The following is a 20,720-nucleotide window of genomic DNA, read 5'->3' as shown; positions in this document are numbered from 1 at the left end:
ACATGCATGCAGGTTTGAAATGGTTATGGGCTGCTGGTTCAGACTCTCTGCTTTAGATAAATGGGTCTAAGCAACTTCCAGAGGAACTTCCCCAAGCTCCAGCATACTGTGGCCGCAACAGAATGATTTGCCTGTGTATAGATGTTAGCACAGAGGGCCACACCAAAGGGGCCAGGTTGATAGAAACAAGTGACAGGTTGGTAGCAAACTGTGTGGATTGATACCTGTGGACCACGTAGCTTATAGGACATCTTAGCATATGTCAGCATAGACAGATGACATTGTGGTATTATATAAGCTTCTCTGGAATTTATGTGCAGACCTAGGAGGAAAGGGGGTATTAGATCATAGCTTTACAGAGGCTGCTATTTTATTTCCTGTAGTATGCAGACTCAAAAGTAAATTAAAGTCAAAAGCGAATTCAAGAAAAATATTTCTTGTAACTGAGTTTCTGAGTACATTGGGTCTTGAATCTCTATTGATCTTGAAAGTTAGTTTTTCGTGGTTAAAAAAAATGAATTGGAGTCAATAAGAGAAAGGAAAAGTTTTACTGCTTTGTTTTCCCATAAACTTCCTACTGAATCGGCTCTGAAGGAAGATTTATGAGGTATTTCAGTTCTAAGGTGTGAAAGATTTCCTAAAGAGTAAGAGAGTGGTAAGAGATCTTTGACTGGTTAAAAATTACTTTGAAGGGCTTGAAAATATTTAAAATTGAGTAAACCTGTCACCAAACTTTAGAGATTTCTCCTAAATGGATTAACTATTTCCTGTCTTTTTCTGTTTTTATAACAATGATTCAAAAATATAACAATGATTCAAAAACAAACAAATGAACAAACAAACAAGTATTTGCTTTGTAACTACTATGTGCCAGGTACTGTGCTAAATACACACAGGAGATAAGAGAATAAATAAAACACAAGGACAGATAGGTCTGATTGATTTTCCATTTTAATTAATGTAATCACAACTTCTTTAGTTTACAATTGTTGAGGACCTACTATGTGCCAGACACTGTGAGATGTAGAGACAAAGGTAACTAAGACTCAGTCCCGTTCTCTAGTAGGGCACTGTACTACAGAAGACTGACTGATAAATGGGCTATTACAACACAGTGCCATATGTGCTATGACAAGAAGAGCCCACATTGCTATGGGAGGGATTAGGGGCCACCTAGCCCTGACTAAGGAAGGGATGGCTTCCCAAAGATTATATCTGAGCCAAGTCATATAGAATAAGAGATGGATAGGGCCCATGTACTTCTTGGAGGGGATATTTGAACTCATCCAGTTGAAAGACCACTGATTCACAGCAAGAAAAGTGGAAAACATGACATCCAGGAAGCTGGGGATTATTACAGGTAACGTGAAGGAGGGTGTGACAGGTTTACAGAGCAACCATTCTAGAATGGATTTAGAGGTTAGAGGACTCCAGGGCAGATGCCACCAAGAAAAAGATGGAACTGATAGATTACCTGATAAACTTTATGGTACTGAGCAAGATTTTACACACTTGTACCTTGGGGGCTTCTTTCTTCACCATTACTTATTGATGACCTTGGTAAAGCTTAATGGTTAGCCTGCTGAGAAAACAGATGTGGTAGTTGATTGAAAAAAAAATCCATGTATACGTGGATCTGTGCAGTTCAAACCTGTGTTATTCAAGGGCCAACAGTATAAAATCTTGGTCCTATCCCATACACATAGAAATGGGGCGAGAGTTGGGTGGGGAGAGCAAGTAAGTCCTGGGAACTGCATTTTAAAGAAGCACTTCAGAGCATTTTTATGCACTTTTGAGTTTGAATGCTATTGCTTTAAGTATGTAAATGGAGGTGCTGATTAATTGTAACTGGAAGTCAGAGTCCTTTCCTCCTTTATGGAGCAGCTTTGGCAGACTCCAGCTCCAATTTTGCATCAAGCATACTGTGGAATATTTGAGGCTCAGAGTTCTCCTAAGGGCTAGATTTCCTGGGACCCTCCCTCTCCTACCACAGCGATTTAACTCCGTCTTGGGACTACAGAGAAATGAATTTTTTATTTTTCTTCTTCCTTCCCCTAAACAGTACCTTCCTTTGAATTTTAACAGTTATTAATGCAGACAGCTTGTCAAGACCTTCGATCTTAAAATAGGTGCTACCTGTGCTTTAAAATTTTCAATTAAACCAACATTAAATAAATGTACAAGGGCCTACCTATCTAGGTTGGGTACTACAGCACACACTATTGAAATTAAGACTCAAAAGCTCTGATTATGACAGCAATAAAGTTCTCTTCATTTCAGTCTGATGGCTCAGCACATCAGTTCCATGCCATCATTTTCAGAATGGACAGAAAAACAGCAGTGTCAAGGCACTTGGATTATGTCATGGATGCCTCAATTTCGGTGACTTCTGAGAACCCAAGATAAAGCTAATATGGATCAACCCCTTTGGGAGCAGCTCTTCTTAGAGCATTCAGGTGAAGAGACCAACCCAAATATTTTCTAACTAAGGGTTCGCTACCTGAAGGACAGATGACTGGCTATATGACGTCACTTCTGGTTGCCTCCACAATGAGTAAGAACGTTGGTTAGACATTTAAGTCACAACAGAAAAAAAAACTTTATCGTTAGCAACTTGTTCCAACAAGAAAGTTAAGAAAATTAGATTCGATTAACATTTTTTAGAATGTATTTTGCTGTTTACACTTATTATCTAAAAGCAATTTTTATGAGGTCTCAGGAAGTCTCAGCAAAAATTATGCTTCGAAATATTCTTTTTGAAGAACTCTTGGCTAATATTCATTTTGGCAAATACTTCATTTTGTTGCTACTAATATTGCAATAAGCTTACCTTAAATTATTTAAAAAATTTTTCTTAGAAAACTATAATTCAAGGAGTTAAGCCTGACAGCAAGAAGAAATAGAGTTGGGGAGTAATGTTAATTTTTCAAGGTTGACCCTGAAGCCATCGGGGCTACTTTTATTTTATTTTTTAAGAGGGGAGAAAATAAATTAGGACAGATTTTTTTTTTTTTTTTAAATTAAGGGAAAGAAAGAGGAAGAGGAGAAGCAAGGAGTTATTGATTTATTATTTAAAAGAGGACTACAAAGAGCTTAGTTGGTTTAAGTCTTTGTTCTGCATTCAGTTTCCACTTCCTAACAGCACAGCCTGTTACAACACACTTGTGCCAAATTCTACATACAGATCCTGATTTGCATAGCTCTCTTTTATGTCAAAGAAGAAATCAGGACTAAGTCTTGTGGGGGAGGATGCGAAGAAAGACTGGAGAATATTCTAGCTGATGAAAAGTGCTTTAAACATTCTTTTCGAATTCCCAAGACTGCCTTTCTAAAATCACTCTCTAACATTCTTATTTTAACACCCCCTTTCAGCATACCTTGATTTCCAAAGTACTTCTGAAATTTAATTAAAATGGAATAAAAAGTGAATATAGTATTTTTCCGTCTAGTTTTAAAACGAGAAGCTGAAACTTTGTATTTATTACTATTATATTTTAATATGGAGCAAAATCAGGAGTGCGGAGACCTGCAGCAGAGCTGGAGACAGGATACGGGTGAAAAGGTGTTAAATAAGGCAGCAAATTACAGATCTTGGAAACTAGATTTATATATTAAAAGAATGAGGACAGAGAATTAAATAAGCAAAACAATGGGTAAAAAAAAAAAAAATGATGAACGATTATGCATATACACCCCTCCAAATTTTGGATTATGAAATCTAAGAATCCTAGTCCATAATTCATGTAAATATGTTGCTGTGGAACTTATTTTTACCTCTCTCCATAAATACATTGTTGACACAAAGAATGATATTCTTAGTTTATGGACTACAGTTAAAAGACATTTCAGGAGGTGGGTTTTCCTTCAAAAAAATAAAATCTGAACAGGCTATAAATCTTTCTTACTGCCCTTGTGCAGGTCTTAGATGTCACCCTATTCCCAAACAGAAAACACTGAGAGACTGCAGACAGCTGTAACCTAAAGACTGAAGGATTTAGAGAGCTGTCAATTTCTTGCAGAATTCTTTTCTGGTACTGCTGTTCTCTATGTATTATTAATCTATTTAGATTTAACTCTAGCCATTAGTCCACCTCTTCCAGCCACTGAACCATTTGTAAAGGAGAGGAGAGGGAACAAGGGTTGCTATTATTAGGCATCCTATGTGTGATGAGGGTGGAGACAATTAAATAACACCATTTTGCTTCTGTGAAAATGACAGAGATTGTTTAGGGTGGACGACTCAGGGCTGGTTAACATAACCTTTCCCCTCAAGAAGGTAAAACAACAGAGATACGTTTTTGAAGTACTTAATTAAGCCTTCAGCAAGGAGTGTGGGAAAATTACAGACCCATAAAAACCATCTAGTTCTAGGCAAGAGTAAATTTTCTCTGCAGCACTCTGTCCCTGCTCATTTACTGCATCATTGTGACGACATCTCATATTTCCACAAGGCTTTTACATAATCTATAAACAGGGACGGAAAGGTGAGGAACAGAGAGAATGAGGACAAAGTTTGGACTTCCAATGCTGTTACTTCCTTTCAGTTTTCCAGTAAAGGGTGAGGCTGAAGGGTAACATTTTAAGATGATTTTGTTAAAAGGCTGAGACATTAATAATTGACATAGCAAGAAGAAAGCTGTGAAAAACAGCCATGCTTGCTCACTCTTCCAAAGGTTGAGTGTAATTCAGTCATAATGAAGGCTCTTTAATGTTCCTCCCCCAAATCTTTTCCGATCAGAAAACCCCGGAATCTGTAAGGTAAGAAAGATAATCACATTAAATATCAAGTAGGCAGAGTTCAAATGCCAATAACCTTTAATTTATTTTCTTTAAAATGTTGCTCTGTTGGTCCTTAACTGCCATTCTGTGGTTTTACTAAGAAAACCACAGCAGATTAAATAATAAAAATAATTTCTACCAAAATGGAAAACATTTGCCAATAAATTGGTGATAGCTGTCATCTCAGAGGAGATAAAGGTGAATCTTATAATATTCATCTATTGAACTTTTATATAAATCCTTTGCACTGTGATAGACTTTGGATTCTCAAGCACGTGATTTTCTTTTATTATTTTATAATGTAACCTTATCCCTGCATTTTTTCATCTTTTGGATCCTTATTTTCCCTAGATGTGATTTTCTTTTGTAATTAACAGAGAAAAATCAGATGCTTGTGCCTATACTTTACTTTAAACCACTTCTGAAAATAAATCTGGAAATCACCTCCCTCCAAATTTACGAATCCATTTTATCAATCAAAGATAGATACCAACCTGATTGCTGTCTCTTAAAAAGTATCTCTTCTCTATGACCTGTGAGAAACGAAGATTTTAAGGATTTAGCACACATATCTGGAAAAAGTGGCTAACAGCAATGACCACTAATGGGACTAAAAGGCATGTATCCATAATCCATAATATAAAAAAGCAAAGCACTTGCCTACTACAATACTACAGCTATTCCTTAGAGAGGAGTCTGTGTAATTTAATGAACCGTCACATCCCTCTAGTAAACACAGTGATAAATTGTGTAGGGCCTCAAAGGAGACGGATGACACAACAACAAAAGCAGTCAATTAGCTTCTTTTTATGGACTTAATCTGCACCCTTAATTCACAACTGTCTGTATTTGGTCAGTAGGAGAAACAAAGTAAAGCAGTGGATATATTTGCATAAATCCATCATTATAATCGAAAAGAAGCCCTCAAACTACATACCCTAATGTAGTGAGTTTTAAGAGCTCCATGTTTTCAGATGATGAAATACATTTTTAAAAAATAATGAATTTAGTTCAATACTTGAGAAACTGTAATGGTTGCAGAGGCAGTACTGTTTTTCTTTAAACAGAGCTATTGTGATTAAGAAAAGTTAATCAGATAAGAATACAGATTAGCTGGAGATTAACTCTAAGACACTGGAGTCTAGAATTACGAAAATAAGAACTCCAAATAAGCACTGAACAACTTCTTCCAGGCCCCTGACAGTTTGCTCTCACTGGCCTGAAAGCTAAATCATTCGGGTTTTTTCTATCTTTGAGACTATGGCTAGGTCACTTTTAGCTACAGGAGACCCAGGGTAAGGTTGCATTCACTGGCCCCCAAAGTAGAAAAGCTGGTTCATGATTAACATATATCTCAAAACATTCCCATAGAAACCAAGAAGGGACTGGTTCTCTTTCTTCTCTCCAGAGCAGGACAGGAAAATCCTATCATTTTAGGGTGGGGGAGGAATTACTACTAGCCAAGGGAGTCTGAAGGAAGAGTCAGACTCTGTCCTGGAAAATAAATCTTTATGTTAAATTTGCACAGACATGATGCAGAAATTTTCACAGATATGATGTATACGATGTACAGATACCATGTATAAATTTTCACAGATATGATGTGAAATTTAGCTGCCAAGTCCCTTGGTTTCAGGCAACCACCTCAGTCTGGAGGTCTGATGAAGCACCATCCTTTCGTTGTGATTTAGGCAACAAAGACAGAAGTTACCTTTTCGCTTTTGCTCCTAATTTCCTATTCTCAACTTGCAATGTTCTCTTACTAAATTTTGCTCTCTTATTAAAACCAATTAAGTTCCCTCTAACTTTTTTTTTCAATAAAGTCTTGCCTGAAAACTTGGGTCATACTAGTCTATAACCCATTGTTTCTCAAGGATATAATTTATTACATTTAACATTTTAATTTCAAAATTAATAAATTATTTAAAAATTTAAACAATATGTTGTGGGAACTTTCCATGTTAAACAAAGATCTATAAGATGTTGCCCTTAGGGAACAGAATTTTGTATCAGATGGGAACCAGGGATCTAAACTCAATAGAAAGCTCTTACAGTTTAAGTTTGAAAACAATGTGGACAGAAAATGTGGTTCACTGCAGTGCATCCTATCTAGAAAATACTAATATTTGTACAGCACACTGGGGTAAATGGAAGAAGCTGTCAATCACCCAGCCGCAGGGGCTCTGGCTGCTCTGAGAGCTGAAGGGAATCAATATCTAGGCACACCTGTACTCCACTTGCAACATACTGATTGAGAATTCTGCAATGAAGCAAAATTTCCCAGTGAACTAATATTAAATAGGGAGGGTTGTGGGGCTTATCTTATGCTAACATATTGGATAGAGAGCCAAATATTAGAACCCTAAATTGCTAAAAGAAAAATGTTTCACAAAGAGCCATAAGGAGAGAAATGTTTTTCTTGGGAGATTACACTTAAAAGGAAATATAATACATAAATTAATCTTTTTCAATAACACAAACAGAAATACGTCATATTTTATTTTACTACATAATGTCAGCATTGGGCAAACAACTTAAACTTGGTCAACACTATGTGCAATGCAGCTGTATGGCCTTGTGAAGGAAAGACAAACAGTGCCCTACTTTACCAGTATGCTGAGTCATTCTACATGTTCATCTCACTTCAGGGCAATAAGATGATGCTAGCAAGAGTCAATATTTGGAATGCAAAGGTTTCTTACAGGAAAACAACAGAAAAGATGAAAAAGTAATAGTTATGTTTAAATGGAAAATATTAATAGCTGGGAGAGCAAAAAGAATGCAGCTTTAAGTAGAATCTCCTCAGTTCAGTGTCTTGGAGTTAAAGGGTACAAAAAGAGCTAGAAAATAGGGAAACATAAATTATTTTAAGGAGGGGAATTAAGTATTTAAAAAAAAACATTTAAATTCAGTTGCTTTCATTCTTTGCTTAGAAAACACTGGTGATAGAATAAATACGTCAGCAGGCCTTAGCAATTATACCAACAGATAAGAGAGATCAAAACAAATATTATTCAGCTTGTGAAGTTCAGGATGAAGGAATAAAAAGACAAAGCATTGTACAAAGAATTTAAACCCTCATAATATATAAATTAAGTTTAAAAATAACTTAATTGAAGCCATTACCTTATCAAAAAACCTACTGAGCTTGACAGCATTGGAAGAACCTGCAGCTAAGTACCGTGGATTTGTGCAATCCTAGAAAATAAAACATAAGATCCACAATTAAAAGTTAGAAAACCTAAGCTCTTTGTTGGTTATTACTGTTCCAGTTGTACATTTCTATAGTAAAATATTAGGCATAATACTCTCACAAAATATTCATGTAATTTTCAAATTATGATGCATAAAGCAAAGAGGAAAGTGTTAAAGGAAGGTAAGGCCACTTTTTGTTATTTAAGCAGTTTTAGAGGACACTGAACCAACATATTCATCATCAAATAATTCATAAAGGAAGACAGGATTGCTAATATCTTACTAATAAAACCAAGATACTAATCAAGTGACCCACCTGTATTTACCCTAAAAAGCAGAAATAAAGCTATTAAAAACAATCAACATTTCACTTTTTAGTACCAGGTACTCATCAGTGCTCGACTAATTAAATTCTATTCAGTTCATAAAAATACTAGGAAGCATGAAAATAAAGAGTTAAGAGGAGAAAAGAACAAAAAGAACAGTTGCCATGGAGTTCTCATTCATTGAGTACAAGGTCATACACCTCTGGACAGGCCATAAAGACAATAATAAACAATAGATATATTTTTTGGTAATAATAAACACTGTTTATTATTATTAAATATCATTGTTATTATTTCACAATAATTAAAGAAATAATAATGAACAACAGATATGTTACTATTAAATAGATTTTTTAAAAATAGGAAAAAAATGGGGCCCAGAAGAGACAAAACATTCTGGAGCATTAAATCATTTTAATGACTAGCAAAGTCCTTAAAAGCTTACTATCCTTTTACTAAAATTCGACTGTCCTGTTGCCTTTGCTTGTCATTGACTTGCCATCTCAAGAGACAGAGTACTTTGATTTTTACCTCACATGCCATCTAAGATCAAACTATGAGGATATCATGTAGGCTCCTTTGCAAGATATTTGTCTTTCAGTTGTCTGTGTCCCTTGGGAAATGACTGAAATTATTGGCATTGCACTTATTGTTTCATAATCTTTAAGCCTACATGATTCCAAAGAATTTTATTAAGTCACCTATTTTGTCCATATACAACATTTCAAGGCTCATATTTTTAATTTTGGCCAGAAACTATAATACATTTTCCAAAACCACACACACACACACATACACATACACACACAAAGCGACAACAAATCTTTCAAAGATCACAGAATACTAAAAAAAATCAGAGGTCTCTGAAGGTAACAAACTCTGAATCAAAATATCTGTCTCAACATTTCTAGAGTGTATGACATTAAATCTTTAAAGTGGAGCTCGCTTATAAAATAGGGATAACAATACTCATCTCATAGGATTTTTGTGAAAATTAAATGAGATAATGCATGTCTGGCACATAACAGGTACTGAAATATTAGTTTCCCTTTCTCTTCATTCTGAGAAAATGCTATCAGACTGAATTTTCAGACACAAAGCACCTAACAGAAAAGATAATTCCACATATGGATTAAACAGACTGAAACATCATTGTGCAAGCTATTGTATTTGAAATGTTTGAACACATTTATACAGCAGTTGGGGCATATGAGAGGCAAACCTTAGATGGCCCTATGTTAGATATGTCTTACAAAATGGATATTGATTACATAGTCATCAGAATGTCAAAAGACTTCAGAGATAATTCCAAATAGTGCTAAAGTAATAAATACAAAAAGTAAATCAAGCAGCAAGCAAAACCTCCCCCAAACTGAATTTTAAGGCTCCACAATTTCAGGTTGACCAGGCTAGAGAAAACCTATGATTTTAAGATAAGAATTTTAAAGCCGAAAGAGCCATCTGTTATACATCATGGCCGAGGGCAAAGCTTGAAAATTAATAGCTCTAAATAGCTTGTCTAAGCTTGGGAAAGAAATATTAACTAGGGAAGATGCTTCAATACGATTACTTTGAAGTAAACACGTAACAGAGAAAATCTGTACTAGACACAATAAGCCTAACAGGATTTAAAAAACAAATAATCTATGTAAACACTTTGCCTTTTTTTCCAGGCACAAGATGATAACTCTGATTCCATCTCTGATGTACACATTTATGTTATAGTCTTACTTTTCTATAGTTTAAGGTAAATTCATATAGTAACCAAAGATGCTAGCACTATTTTACATTAGTGTTTTATTTGAGACTTATATTTACTTGCTGTCTTTTTGACTGCTACCTTCCTTTTGAAACTCTTACCCAATTTTCCTCCTCATTTTTAATTCTTTGTATATTCAAGACCCCCTTGTCGTTTGTTTTCTTGAAGCAAATAAACTGATAAAAAGCCTACAGTATGTTGTATATGAACTCTGTGGAGACCCTGTGTGCCAAAGTACCACCACTTGAGTATCTTTACATCGTGTTAACAATTGGCCTTGCCTTTGTAAGTTAAGTAGGAAAAACATATATCTGGCCATTAGAACCAGAGACATTCCAAAACATATCAAAAGTAATTACTGGAACAGAGTAAGTACATTTAATGGTAAATGTCCCTTTGGAAATAATGTTCCACTGAAGTAATCTCAGCACTTCTTCAAGAAGGATATTATATATTTTAAGTAGCAGAAATCCTCTGGAATATCATGGTCCAGTGCTGACTTCCTGGGACGTTTATGGTGGCAGCTGAAAAAAATAAGGCGCTTCCACTGCGAAGTAGAACATAAAAAACAATGGAATGGCAAGACAGAAGCTGACTTAGTTATGGGGGTAGAAGTTATGGTTCAACCACAGATATGGGGTTGAACCAAGCAGTGTTCACAAATGCTGATTCACAGAGTAAGGGCATCAGAATCATCTGAATCACTGTTAAAATTAGAGTTCTGGTCCTCCAGCCAGACCTTATGAATAAAAAGCTCCTGCCCTGGGTCAGTTATTAAAAAAATTTGCACAGGTACTGTTGGTAATATGAATATGCATTTGCGTTTGGGTAACTGTTAATCTAGGTGATTTCTAAGAGTTCTTTCAGCTCCAAGATTCTAAATGTTCTGAAGGACAATTAAGTGGAAAATAGGTTTAATTGTACAGCATAGACTCTGAAGTCAGAGTGCCTCCTTTGACCTGTGTAACCTTGGCCCAGTCACCTCCCTTTGCTTCTGGTCTTCATTTTTGAAATAAGGACAATAATAGTATCTACCTTATAGGGATGATGTGAAGATGATGCATGTGAGATAAAGTATGTAAAGCACTAGAACAGTGCTTGGCACATAAATGCTGAATATATGGTAGCCATTAGTATTATTAAACCACCACTATCACCACACATCTGAATGCCAATGTACTGTATATGCTGCAGAAGTCCTGCTTGAGCAATAACATGAACCACGATTGAAGCTGCTGGCCAGGAACCTTCTCTGGACAACACTAACTGGTTCATCTGAATACTTTTCTTAGCCTTTTTTGCACTGACTTCTAATTGAGCTAAATATCTCAGGAAGGGATTCGATCTTCTGTATACACGGAAGTTTATATAAACTAATGCTTATGAAGCACTCCTAGTTTATAGTTTGTAATTTTCTCACTTGTCTATTTGTTTGCCCTTTAAGGTAAACTCTGTAGTATAAGAAACTAAGAGGCTTTTCTAAAGCAAGAATAAACAAGGTACCATATCAAGTAACCTTTCTTTGTCACTTTAATTTGATATTTTGACTTTGGTGTAATTTTTAAAAATCTTTTCAAAAAAAGCCCTCAATTTACATTAGTCATAGAACAAAGTTTGAACATTCCAAAAGATCAGCATACAAGGAGGCTGAAGTGACTATGCCCATCTGATAGTCTATGTTGATTTCAGTTTTCACCACATTTTGGACCAGAACTCAAATAACCCGATTTCAAGTATAAAGCTTCTTTTGTGAAAACATGACTTGTGAAGTCTCCAGTTTTGCTTCCACCTGCTAATAATACAAACATGCATTAGTGAAAATACACACCAAATTAATCTCTTCTGCATTGAAATCCTCAGCCAGAAAAGCAGTCCTAGTTAAAACTTCATGGCGCCTGGTTTCATGAATCTGGTCCAGTTTAGTCCCTATTACCAACAGCGGGATATGGTTATCAGCAAATTGTTCCTGGTCATAATCCCTGTGATAAATAATGAAAAAGTGAATAGAATTTACCTTTCTGATGTAGATGTGCAATATTTAAATGCAAATCGCTTATACTATTTTACTGATATCTCACTGACTCTTGCTCACCCATTACTTATAATCTACTTTTCTCCTAATTTCTCCCATCTACTTGTTTATTTATCAATAATCCATCCTTACCATCTATAGAGTTCCAACTATTCATCTAACTATTCAAAATTTGTCCCCATGAGTCTTTATAGACTACTTGAATAACTGAGTGCCCACCAGATATACCAAGGTAGTCTAACTTGACTTTTCCCAAAGCTCTGTCTTCTAAGGCTCAGGAATTTTTCTGTGTAGATGCAGAGTGGATTCAAACCTCAGTGGGGAGAAGACTCAGTAACCTAGCATGGCATTCAAGCCTTGTGCCAGAGGGGAAAATGACAAGCTTCTGAATACATTCAGGGGTATGCATAAGCTCTATATCTACCATACATACTTCTGTCTATGAATAATAAAAAAAATTAGATAGTTTAGGAAAATAGAAAATAGGGATGCTGAAGGCCAGAATAAATCGACAGGTGATGGATGCTACAGCCTAGGGAAAGATGGATTCAGCGCATGGAAAGGGAAGGAAACAGCTGAAATGTAAAATGAATAGTAAAAGGAAATAATTAAATATCAAACAGTTTATGACAGAGTATAGGCAATACAAATCCTTAGGGTTAGTAGCCCTGGGTCACTGGATATTATAATTCTTTTTTTTCATTTCTAACCAAAGGACAGAGTGATATTCCTTCTATTACTAAGAGGAACACAGAGCCTGATGTTATTGAATTAATTTAAATTCTATTCATATATGAGAAATAAAAGATTTGGATTCTGATATAAGCTCCATTTGCAACAGTCAGCAAAATCTGGTTGCAAACACCTTATGACAGTAAATCAATATTGCATAATCCAATGAATACGACCCAGTTGAGCATGGCTTTTCTTCTTTTGACATTTCTTTCTCTTCGAATAATCTAAATTGGCGTGCGTGTGCACGCAAAATTATCAGACCTTTTTGCCCTTCACAATAATCTACTGCTCAGCCTTGGAATGCAACTGTTTTGAACTATGTAACCTCCCATTTCATAAAAATATTATCATTCTATTTATTGTATCAAAGCCAATAATAACTTGAGTTCAAGGCCTTTGATTCTTCTTACCAATAACAACACTGATTTAGGAGAAATGGTCTAAAACTAAAATTTGCTTTATTAGAGAATAAAGTGTTGAGAGTGTTCTCCTTTAGGACTATTTCTTTTTCCTATACTCACTAACTCTGGGTCACATACAAATTTTTGCATATAGCTTATCATCATCTTTGATATATATATATATATGTGTGTCTGTCATATATATATATGTGTGTGTGTCACCTGTAGTCTTACATAATCTCTTGCACATGAACATATATATTACACATGTAATACAACATGTGTTGCACATGTGTTACGCGTTAATATATGTATTATACATGTAACATAACATATATATGTTGCCATATACATATAATTTGGTCTTTTATTTCTCTTTTTAGCTTTCTTTTTTTCTCCCTTTCATTAAATCTTACATCCAGTTTGAATTTGGCAAAATAAAAAAAAAAAACTTGCATCTTACAGACCACTATATTTAACTACCATTTAGAGTAGATTTAAGATTCAGAGAAACAAATTTAACAGATACTACAGGCATACAATCAGCAAAATCCAGAATACAGGAATCTCTATAGGACAAACAAGCCATCTTCTTTCACAAATAAACTGCTAGAGGAAAAAAAAAAAAAAAATAACCAAAGGAAGTGGAAGTTAAGATGAAAAGAAACAAGAAACCAAACATGATGAGTGAAACTTATTTAGACACTGTTTTGAATAAATCAACATTTATGAGACATTTGGGGAAATTAAAATAATATTTGATATTAAAGAATTATTATTAAATTTAAAGTGTGACAATTATATTTCAGTATGTTCAGAGTCCTTAACTTTTAAAGTTACACACTGAAGTACTGTATCTGTAAGTGAAATGACATGTCTAGGATTTGCTTCAAAAATTAAATGGAGAGACACACTGTGTTCATAGATAGAAAGATGCAACAAAAATTCTCCCCAATTTGATCCATAAGTTTAATTCAATTCCAATCAAATCCAAGCTGAATTTTTATAGATATGGACAAGCTGATTTTAATTTTCAATGAATTAAAATAGCTAAACAATTTTGAAAAGGAATAAAATGGAAGGAATCACATTGCTTAATTTTAAGACTTACTATAATGCTACAATAATCAACACAGTGTAGTATTTGAAGGGACAGGCACACAAACCAATGGAACGGAATTAGGGAGTCTAGAAATAGACCCATATAAATACGGCCAAATGATTTTTTGCAAAGGAATTAAAGCAATTCAATGGAAAAAGGATAATCTTGTCAACAAATAGTGTTGGAATAATTGTACATTTATATGAAAAAGTCTTAACCAAAACCTCACATATTAGAACTCGAAAAAAAAAAAAAAATCACAGATCTAAAAGTAAACCTAAAACTATAAAACTTCTAAAAGAAACATAGAAGAAAGCCTGCATGTATGTTCTGGGACTAGGCAGAGAGTTCTTAGATATACCAAAAGTATAATACATAAAAGAAAAAAATGAGAAATCAGACTTTATCAAAATGAAAAACTACTGCTTTGTGACAGACACTATTAGGAGAATAAAAAGGCAGTCTACAGACTGGGAGAGAGTATCTGCCACTCAAACATCTCAAAAAATGTTATTTTGGAGGGTATAATCCTGTGATTGCTATAACATTTCAAACCAACCCTGAAGTCATCAGAGCTTACCCATTTGTTACCAAGACTCCAGTCAGCACCAAATCCCTGTTGAGAGCTTCCCGTGACCAACGATGCAAGTTTTGGGATGACTTCTTATTTGTTAAGTCGTGTACTAAAATAATACCTAAAATAATCAGAAAAAAGAAGGTCAATACGATAACAATTCTTCGTTTCAGAATTGGCAAAGTGAGGCTTAGTAAATATAAGCATTACATTGCTAAGGACCCTAGCATTCTAATATGACTAACAAACTCAGACACAATTATTTTAAAATTTCCTTTATAAACGCTTACAAGTAATTGTCTACGAATTAACTACAAAATTTTCTTTGTCTAATTTTTTTTTAAATTCCACAAGGGTTGACAAAAAATGTCATTAAATTTTTAGAATGTCTTTTCTTTTTTTCTTCATTCAACACTTAATGTATGCCTACTCTGCCTGATCTTAACTGCAGAATCACCTCATCGATACAAAGAATCAAAACTCCTTCAAGCATATAAGAAATTATATGCATTCAAAACTTAATGGCTTCTGTACTATAAATAGCACTGTCATAAACATCATAATACACATATTACTTATATTCATTAAGATATTAAATAAAATGTAATAAAATAGTATTGACTTAATTTGATACAATTGTTATTCTTTAGCTGACAAATTGTTTTCTTGTAGATCAACTAGGACTTCCTAATCTACTCAGAAGTCTAATTTTTTAGTTCTTTGAGAGATTTAGTTAAAAGAGCAAAATAAATATGCCACTAGAAGGAGGTAGGAAGAGAGTCAAGAAATATGAATAGTAGAAAATAGACTGACTTCTGAGATATTGAGGAAAATAAAATGTAATGAGGCTTAGAAATATAATTAAACAGAATCAGTTAAGATCCTAGACAGAATGGCAAAGCAGGTAATTATTACAATATGATATAGACATTAAGAAAGCTTTAATGTCTAGTGGAATTTAGGGTATCTTGTGGTCAAAAAACTACAGGTTTTCAAACTCCCAACCCTTTCTTTCATATATTACTCAGATTCTGCTGTGAAGAGAAGACATAACACTGATGATTCCTCCATCTTCAAGATATGAAATATGTCAACTTGAAAAAGGGCAGAAGAGTTTGAATTTGGCTCTAGTTTTTAGACATCTGTGCAACAAAGGAGCTCGTGCACGTTCATTTGTTCAAGCTGGCTCAGATAAATCTGTATCTCTCCTGATACCTGGAATAGAGGTCTGACAGTTGCCCCCATATCCAACTGCACTCACTCTACTTTCCTCAATGAGGTATTCCATTAGCCATCAGGGACAGGACAGAAGACAGATTTTTAAAAAAAGGAATAAAGAGCTACCATTAAAGAATATAGCTAACATTTATTCATCATTTACGTGCTACCTATTATACTTTGCATGTGTTATCTAATTTGATTTTCAAAACAGTCCTATGAGGTAAGAATTACCTTCATTTAACAAATGTGGAAATTGAGGCGAAGAGAGGTTGAGTAACTTGCCCTAGGTCACATGGTAAATGGCATAGCCAGAATCTGAACTCAGGTAATCCGACAGTAAAAGACTGAAGAAAAGCAGAATAAAGTCTCGCTTCAGGGCAGAGGAGTGGCAGATATTTCTCCTTTCCCTATCTCTGAGGTATAAATATCACAAAATTATGGGTGAGACTTTGGTTGGGAGAATGAAAGGATAACAAAGGCCTAGGTGACATATATGATGGGCAGGGAGGAGTTTATGTTTTGAGGAAGTCTATTTAAGACTTTTGAGATTTTAAAGGCATTTCAGCACTCTTTTCCCTTATTCTCCCTCTTTCGTTTGGGCTGAGAGTTCTTGCTTTGTATACTATGGGCTAGGAGGGCCACGGTGGGGCCCAAGGAAAGAAGTTAGGATGGTAACTGAACAGAATATATTCTAATCTTAAGAGAGAGAGGTAGAGACACTTTAAAAGTTTCCTTTGGGGATTACCAGGCTAGTTCACCTCAGTGGAAAGAAGATAGGGTATTGAGAAAAGAAAGTTATTGCTAAGAATAAGGACTGTGCATTTGAACCAAGTGATCTTTTTGTGGTTTCTCAGGAATCTAAGGATGACACATGCAGTAAAGAACCTTGAATATTTCTACCGAGAGAAATATTCTAGAGTTAGGGTGAAAAAACTTAAAAATTTGTTTATGTATCAGAGATTTTTTTTTAACGTTAAGAAAAAGAAATATATCTTAGTCTCATCTGTAAAACTAAATTAGAATACATGCAATTATTTCAGTAATATTCAAGGAAGAGACAAATCATTAATGAATAGTAGGTATAGAAAAAGATAATCAACTAAATGGATTTAGATGGATTTCTTCTTCAGTATTTAATAAGTTCATGACCCATAATTCCATAAAGTTTCAAGGATATGAATGGTCTTTATTATTTATTTATAATTTTTATCTTTACATTTATTTTGCTCTTAACTTTTTCTCAAAAAGATCTAAACAAAAGTTCAAAAGTGTTATATATCCAAACTTCTCTTAACCGTATCAGATTAATATTAACTTTGACAAGTCATTTGGCTGATAAAATCCAAGTTGATCATTTGATTCTAGGTCTAAACCAGGTTTCTTTTCTTTCTCTCCTTTTCTCTACATAGTTGCCTAATACGATACCATACTTCTCTGTTTTTCTCATTTTTATATATTCTATTAATATACATAATTTTCATGTATTTTCTTGCATGAAAAAGTCATGTATTAATACCACCATCTTAAAACTGTTTTGTTTCATTTAATGAATGTTTTGTTTCTTCAATTAGATTGGGACACTTTCTGATAGAATTCTGAGCTAAATGGGACATAGGTGTGAACTGACACAATTCATCCTGTATTCTATTGTATGTATCCAATGCTAAGAACCATCTCTACTTCTTTTTTTATAATATTCACAACAGTTTATGATATAGGGAGATAAAATATTGAAAGAAGACAATAAGGAATGAAGAAGGTACTAAATAACCGCAATGCTTACCTAATATTGAATGAAATCTAAACATAGTATAAATGAGGTGCTATTAATAGCTAAGCATATATCAGGAGGAAAGGAGTGAAATGCCAAATCTCTGGTACATCAATCAAAGACAAATTGAAATTATATTTCACAGTAAAAAGAGGTTTAAAAAATGAATTTAAAAAAGAGAAGAAAACTCTATAAGTCAATCACATGTGTCAGTGGTTTAGTCTCTTGACACAGAGTAGGCACTCTATCTGTGAATTGCAATTATGTCCTCTATTACGTGCCTCCATCTGGAAATTTGCTCCAGGTATTTGAACATCTACAACTGAATAAAATTTCTGGACCCCTAAAAACTCCTTTAGGCAATTCTTTGTAATTAATTACATAGGACTCTAAGGACAGATAAAAGAAATCTCTATCTCTGTGACATTTGGCTTAGACTATGGGATTCCTAAAGGTCCCTATTGTACTTATTCAACTGACTAGAGAAACAGCACTCTCAGGGACAGTGTTTTGAAAGTTCCATATTTTATGTTAAGTACCCAAAATACAATTTTATTTCTCAATATTTAGTTTACAAAAAATATAAATAGAAACACTTAGACAAAGCAAATATTTAATGTTTTGAGTTACATGGTTAGAATTTAGACACACAAACTGTAATGTGATACCCAGATTTAAATGAAGAGTTGTGAGTAATTAGCTCATTCTTAAATTAAGACGAGTCTAGTATCCCACAGCATTCCATATCAGATGATCTGTACTCAGATCATTAATCAACAGTAGAATAAAAAAATGCTTTACCATTTACAGAGTTGTAGAATACTGCTCTTGTGCTTTTCACACTGCTGGCACTGCCCACAGAACCTCCAACATCCCATAATTCTATATAGTAGGTCTTCTCTTCTGGGGTTCCTTCTTTGTAGTCATGAACCTAACAAATCAATCCATCAAAATAATTATTATAGCCACTTAGAAAACTGGTAAGCTCCCTCATTTCAGTTTAGAGCACTGGATATTCCATATCAGCATCTTACCCTCTGACATCTCTGATCACCATCTCCTATTTTTCAAGCTTCCTCCCTCTAATACCCCAACTGTAACAGGAATTTTTGACTCCACAGAACCTTATATGTAGTTAACTGATCCTAATACCTTCCACAGCTCCACCTTCCACTTCCAAATCCTCCCTTCCTAAGTTAGCATAAATTCCATGATTTGTCATTAGTCACCCCTTTGCCCCTCTCTTACACTTATTCACCCGACAAAATTCCAACCCTGATTATCTCCACCTTTTCCCTGATTCCATGTCTACAACCCAGCTAGCTGAATGTGAAGCTCAGAAAAATACATATTCAAGTGGACTGAATTCATTTTAAACTCAAGTGTAACTTAGGAGCTGTCCTTCAATCAGTTCCATAGTCCATTTCCTCTTTTCCTCTCTTAGATAATAACTATTTCATATTTTCTTCTCTTTTTCATATTTCCAATATCTCTTCGTATCCTCAAACACAGCTAATAACCTTGCTTCCTGTGATGGAAGCAATCAGAAGAGAACTTCCACGACCTGTTCTTCCCATAATTATCTAACTCCCTGCATCTGTGCCCATATAATTTACTTTCCCTCCAGCTTTTATAGATAGGCTGTCTGTGTTCCTAACGCCAAATCCACCTCTTATGCATGAGATCCCACCGCCTCTTTCTTATTTCTTCCCTCTCTTCTCTCCTAAAAAGATAAAAATCATCAAATTTTCCCTTTCACTGGATAATTCCCACCAGCATATAAACATGCCATAATTTTTCCTATTTTAGAAAACAATAACTTTCTCTTGATTCATGTACCTCCTCTAGCTACCCTGTTGATTCTGTCCCTTTTTTTTTTTTTTTTACAGCAAAAGCCCTCCGGAGAGTTGTATATTCTCGACTTTCTCTAATTCTTTTTCCTTGTATTTTCTTTTGAATTCATTCCTGTCACACTTTTGCCCCAATCACCCCACTAAATTATTCCTAATCAAGGTTACCAATAGCTTCCGTATTGCTAAATCCAGTGATTAATAAACAGTTTTCATCTTACTCTATCATCTGATACAACTAATCACTCCTCTGCTTTGCAATGCTTTCTTCACTTCGCCTTCTGGTTTTCTTTCCACCTCACCAGCTATTCCTTTTCAGTCTCCATTTTGGTTGTCCTTTTCTCTAACTTGTAATCATTGGAGTGTCCTAAGGTTTAGTTCTTAGATAGCTTTTCTTCTCTGTTAACACTTGCTCTACTTGCTCTCTTGGTCATTCCATCTAATTTTCTGATTTTAAATGTCATCACTACGTTGATGAATTCCAAATTTATACCTATCCTAGACCTAAAGTTAATTTCTTTAACTTCAGAGTACCCATATCCACCAGAATACAATTTGGATGTCTAACAGGTACCTCAAATATAACTTCTAAAAATAATTTTCTACTCCCAAAACTATTCTTCTCCCAGTTTTCTTTGTCTCTGTAAAAGGCAATTTCATTTTTTCCAGTTATTTGAAGGGCAAAAAACTTAACAGTGATCCGTAATTCCTTTCATACTGCAGATCTGATTTTTCTGCAAATCCTGTTGCTTTTGCCTTAAAAACATATCCAGGGTTCGATACCCAGTAGGTATGCAATATAAGTACTAAATGCACAAATGAATGAATGAATATAGAGGTTACTCTATACAGAATATAGAGGCTAATTGCTTCTTCCTTTCCAATGATCTTGTTTTGCTTTCAGGCAAATATATATATATATATATTTATATCTTCCTTTCCAATGATCTTGTTTTGCTTTCAGGCAAATATATA

The 20,720-nt window shown here is 34.6% G+C and overlaps 1 protein-coding gene across 1 annotated transcript in view; it reads right to left on the bottom strand.

Moving 5' to 3' along the window:
• Nucleotides 1-933: 933 nt before the first annotated feature.
• RABL3 (RAB, member of RAS oncogene family like 3) overlaps nt 934-20,720 on the bottom strand; it is a 36,483-nt gene continuing 16,696 nt past the window's right edge. Inside the window, exons 3-8 of the mRNA XM_011373095.2 lie at nt 18,697-18,826; nt 14,910-15,024; nt 11,888-12,038; nt 7,906-7,977; nt 5,274-5,312; nt 934-4,751 (exon numbers count right to left, since the gene is read on the bottom strand). Coding sequence (XP_011371397.1) covers nt 4,686-4,751; nt 5,274-5,312; nt 7,906-7,977; nt 11,888-12,038; nt 14,910-15,024; nt 18,697-18,826 — 573 coding nt within the window. The 3' untranslated portion in view covers nt 934-4,685. The remainder of the gene's footprint in view (nt 4,752-5,273; nt 5,313-7,905; nt 7,978-11,887; nt 12,039-14,909; nt 15,025-18,696; nt 18,827-20,720) is intronic.

Source organism: Pteropus vampyrus, unplaced genomic scaffold (assembly GCF_000151845.1).
Source record: "Pteropus vampyrus isolate Shadow unplaced genomic scaffold, Pvam_2.0 Scaffold1, whole genome shotgun sequence".
Lineage (NCBI taxonomy): Eukaryota > Metazoa > Chordata > Mammalia > Chiroptera > Pteropodidae > Pteropus > Pteropus vampyrus.
This window is presented reverse-complemented; position numbering and strand designations above follow the sequence as displayed.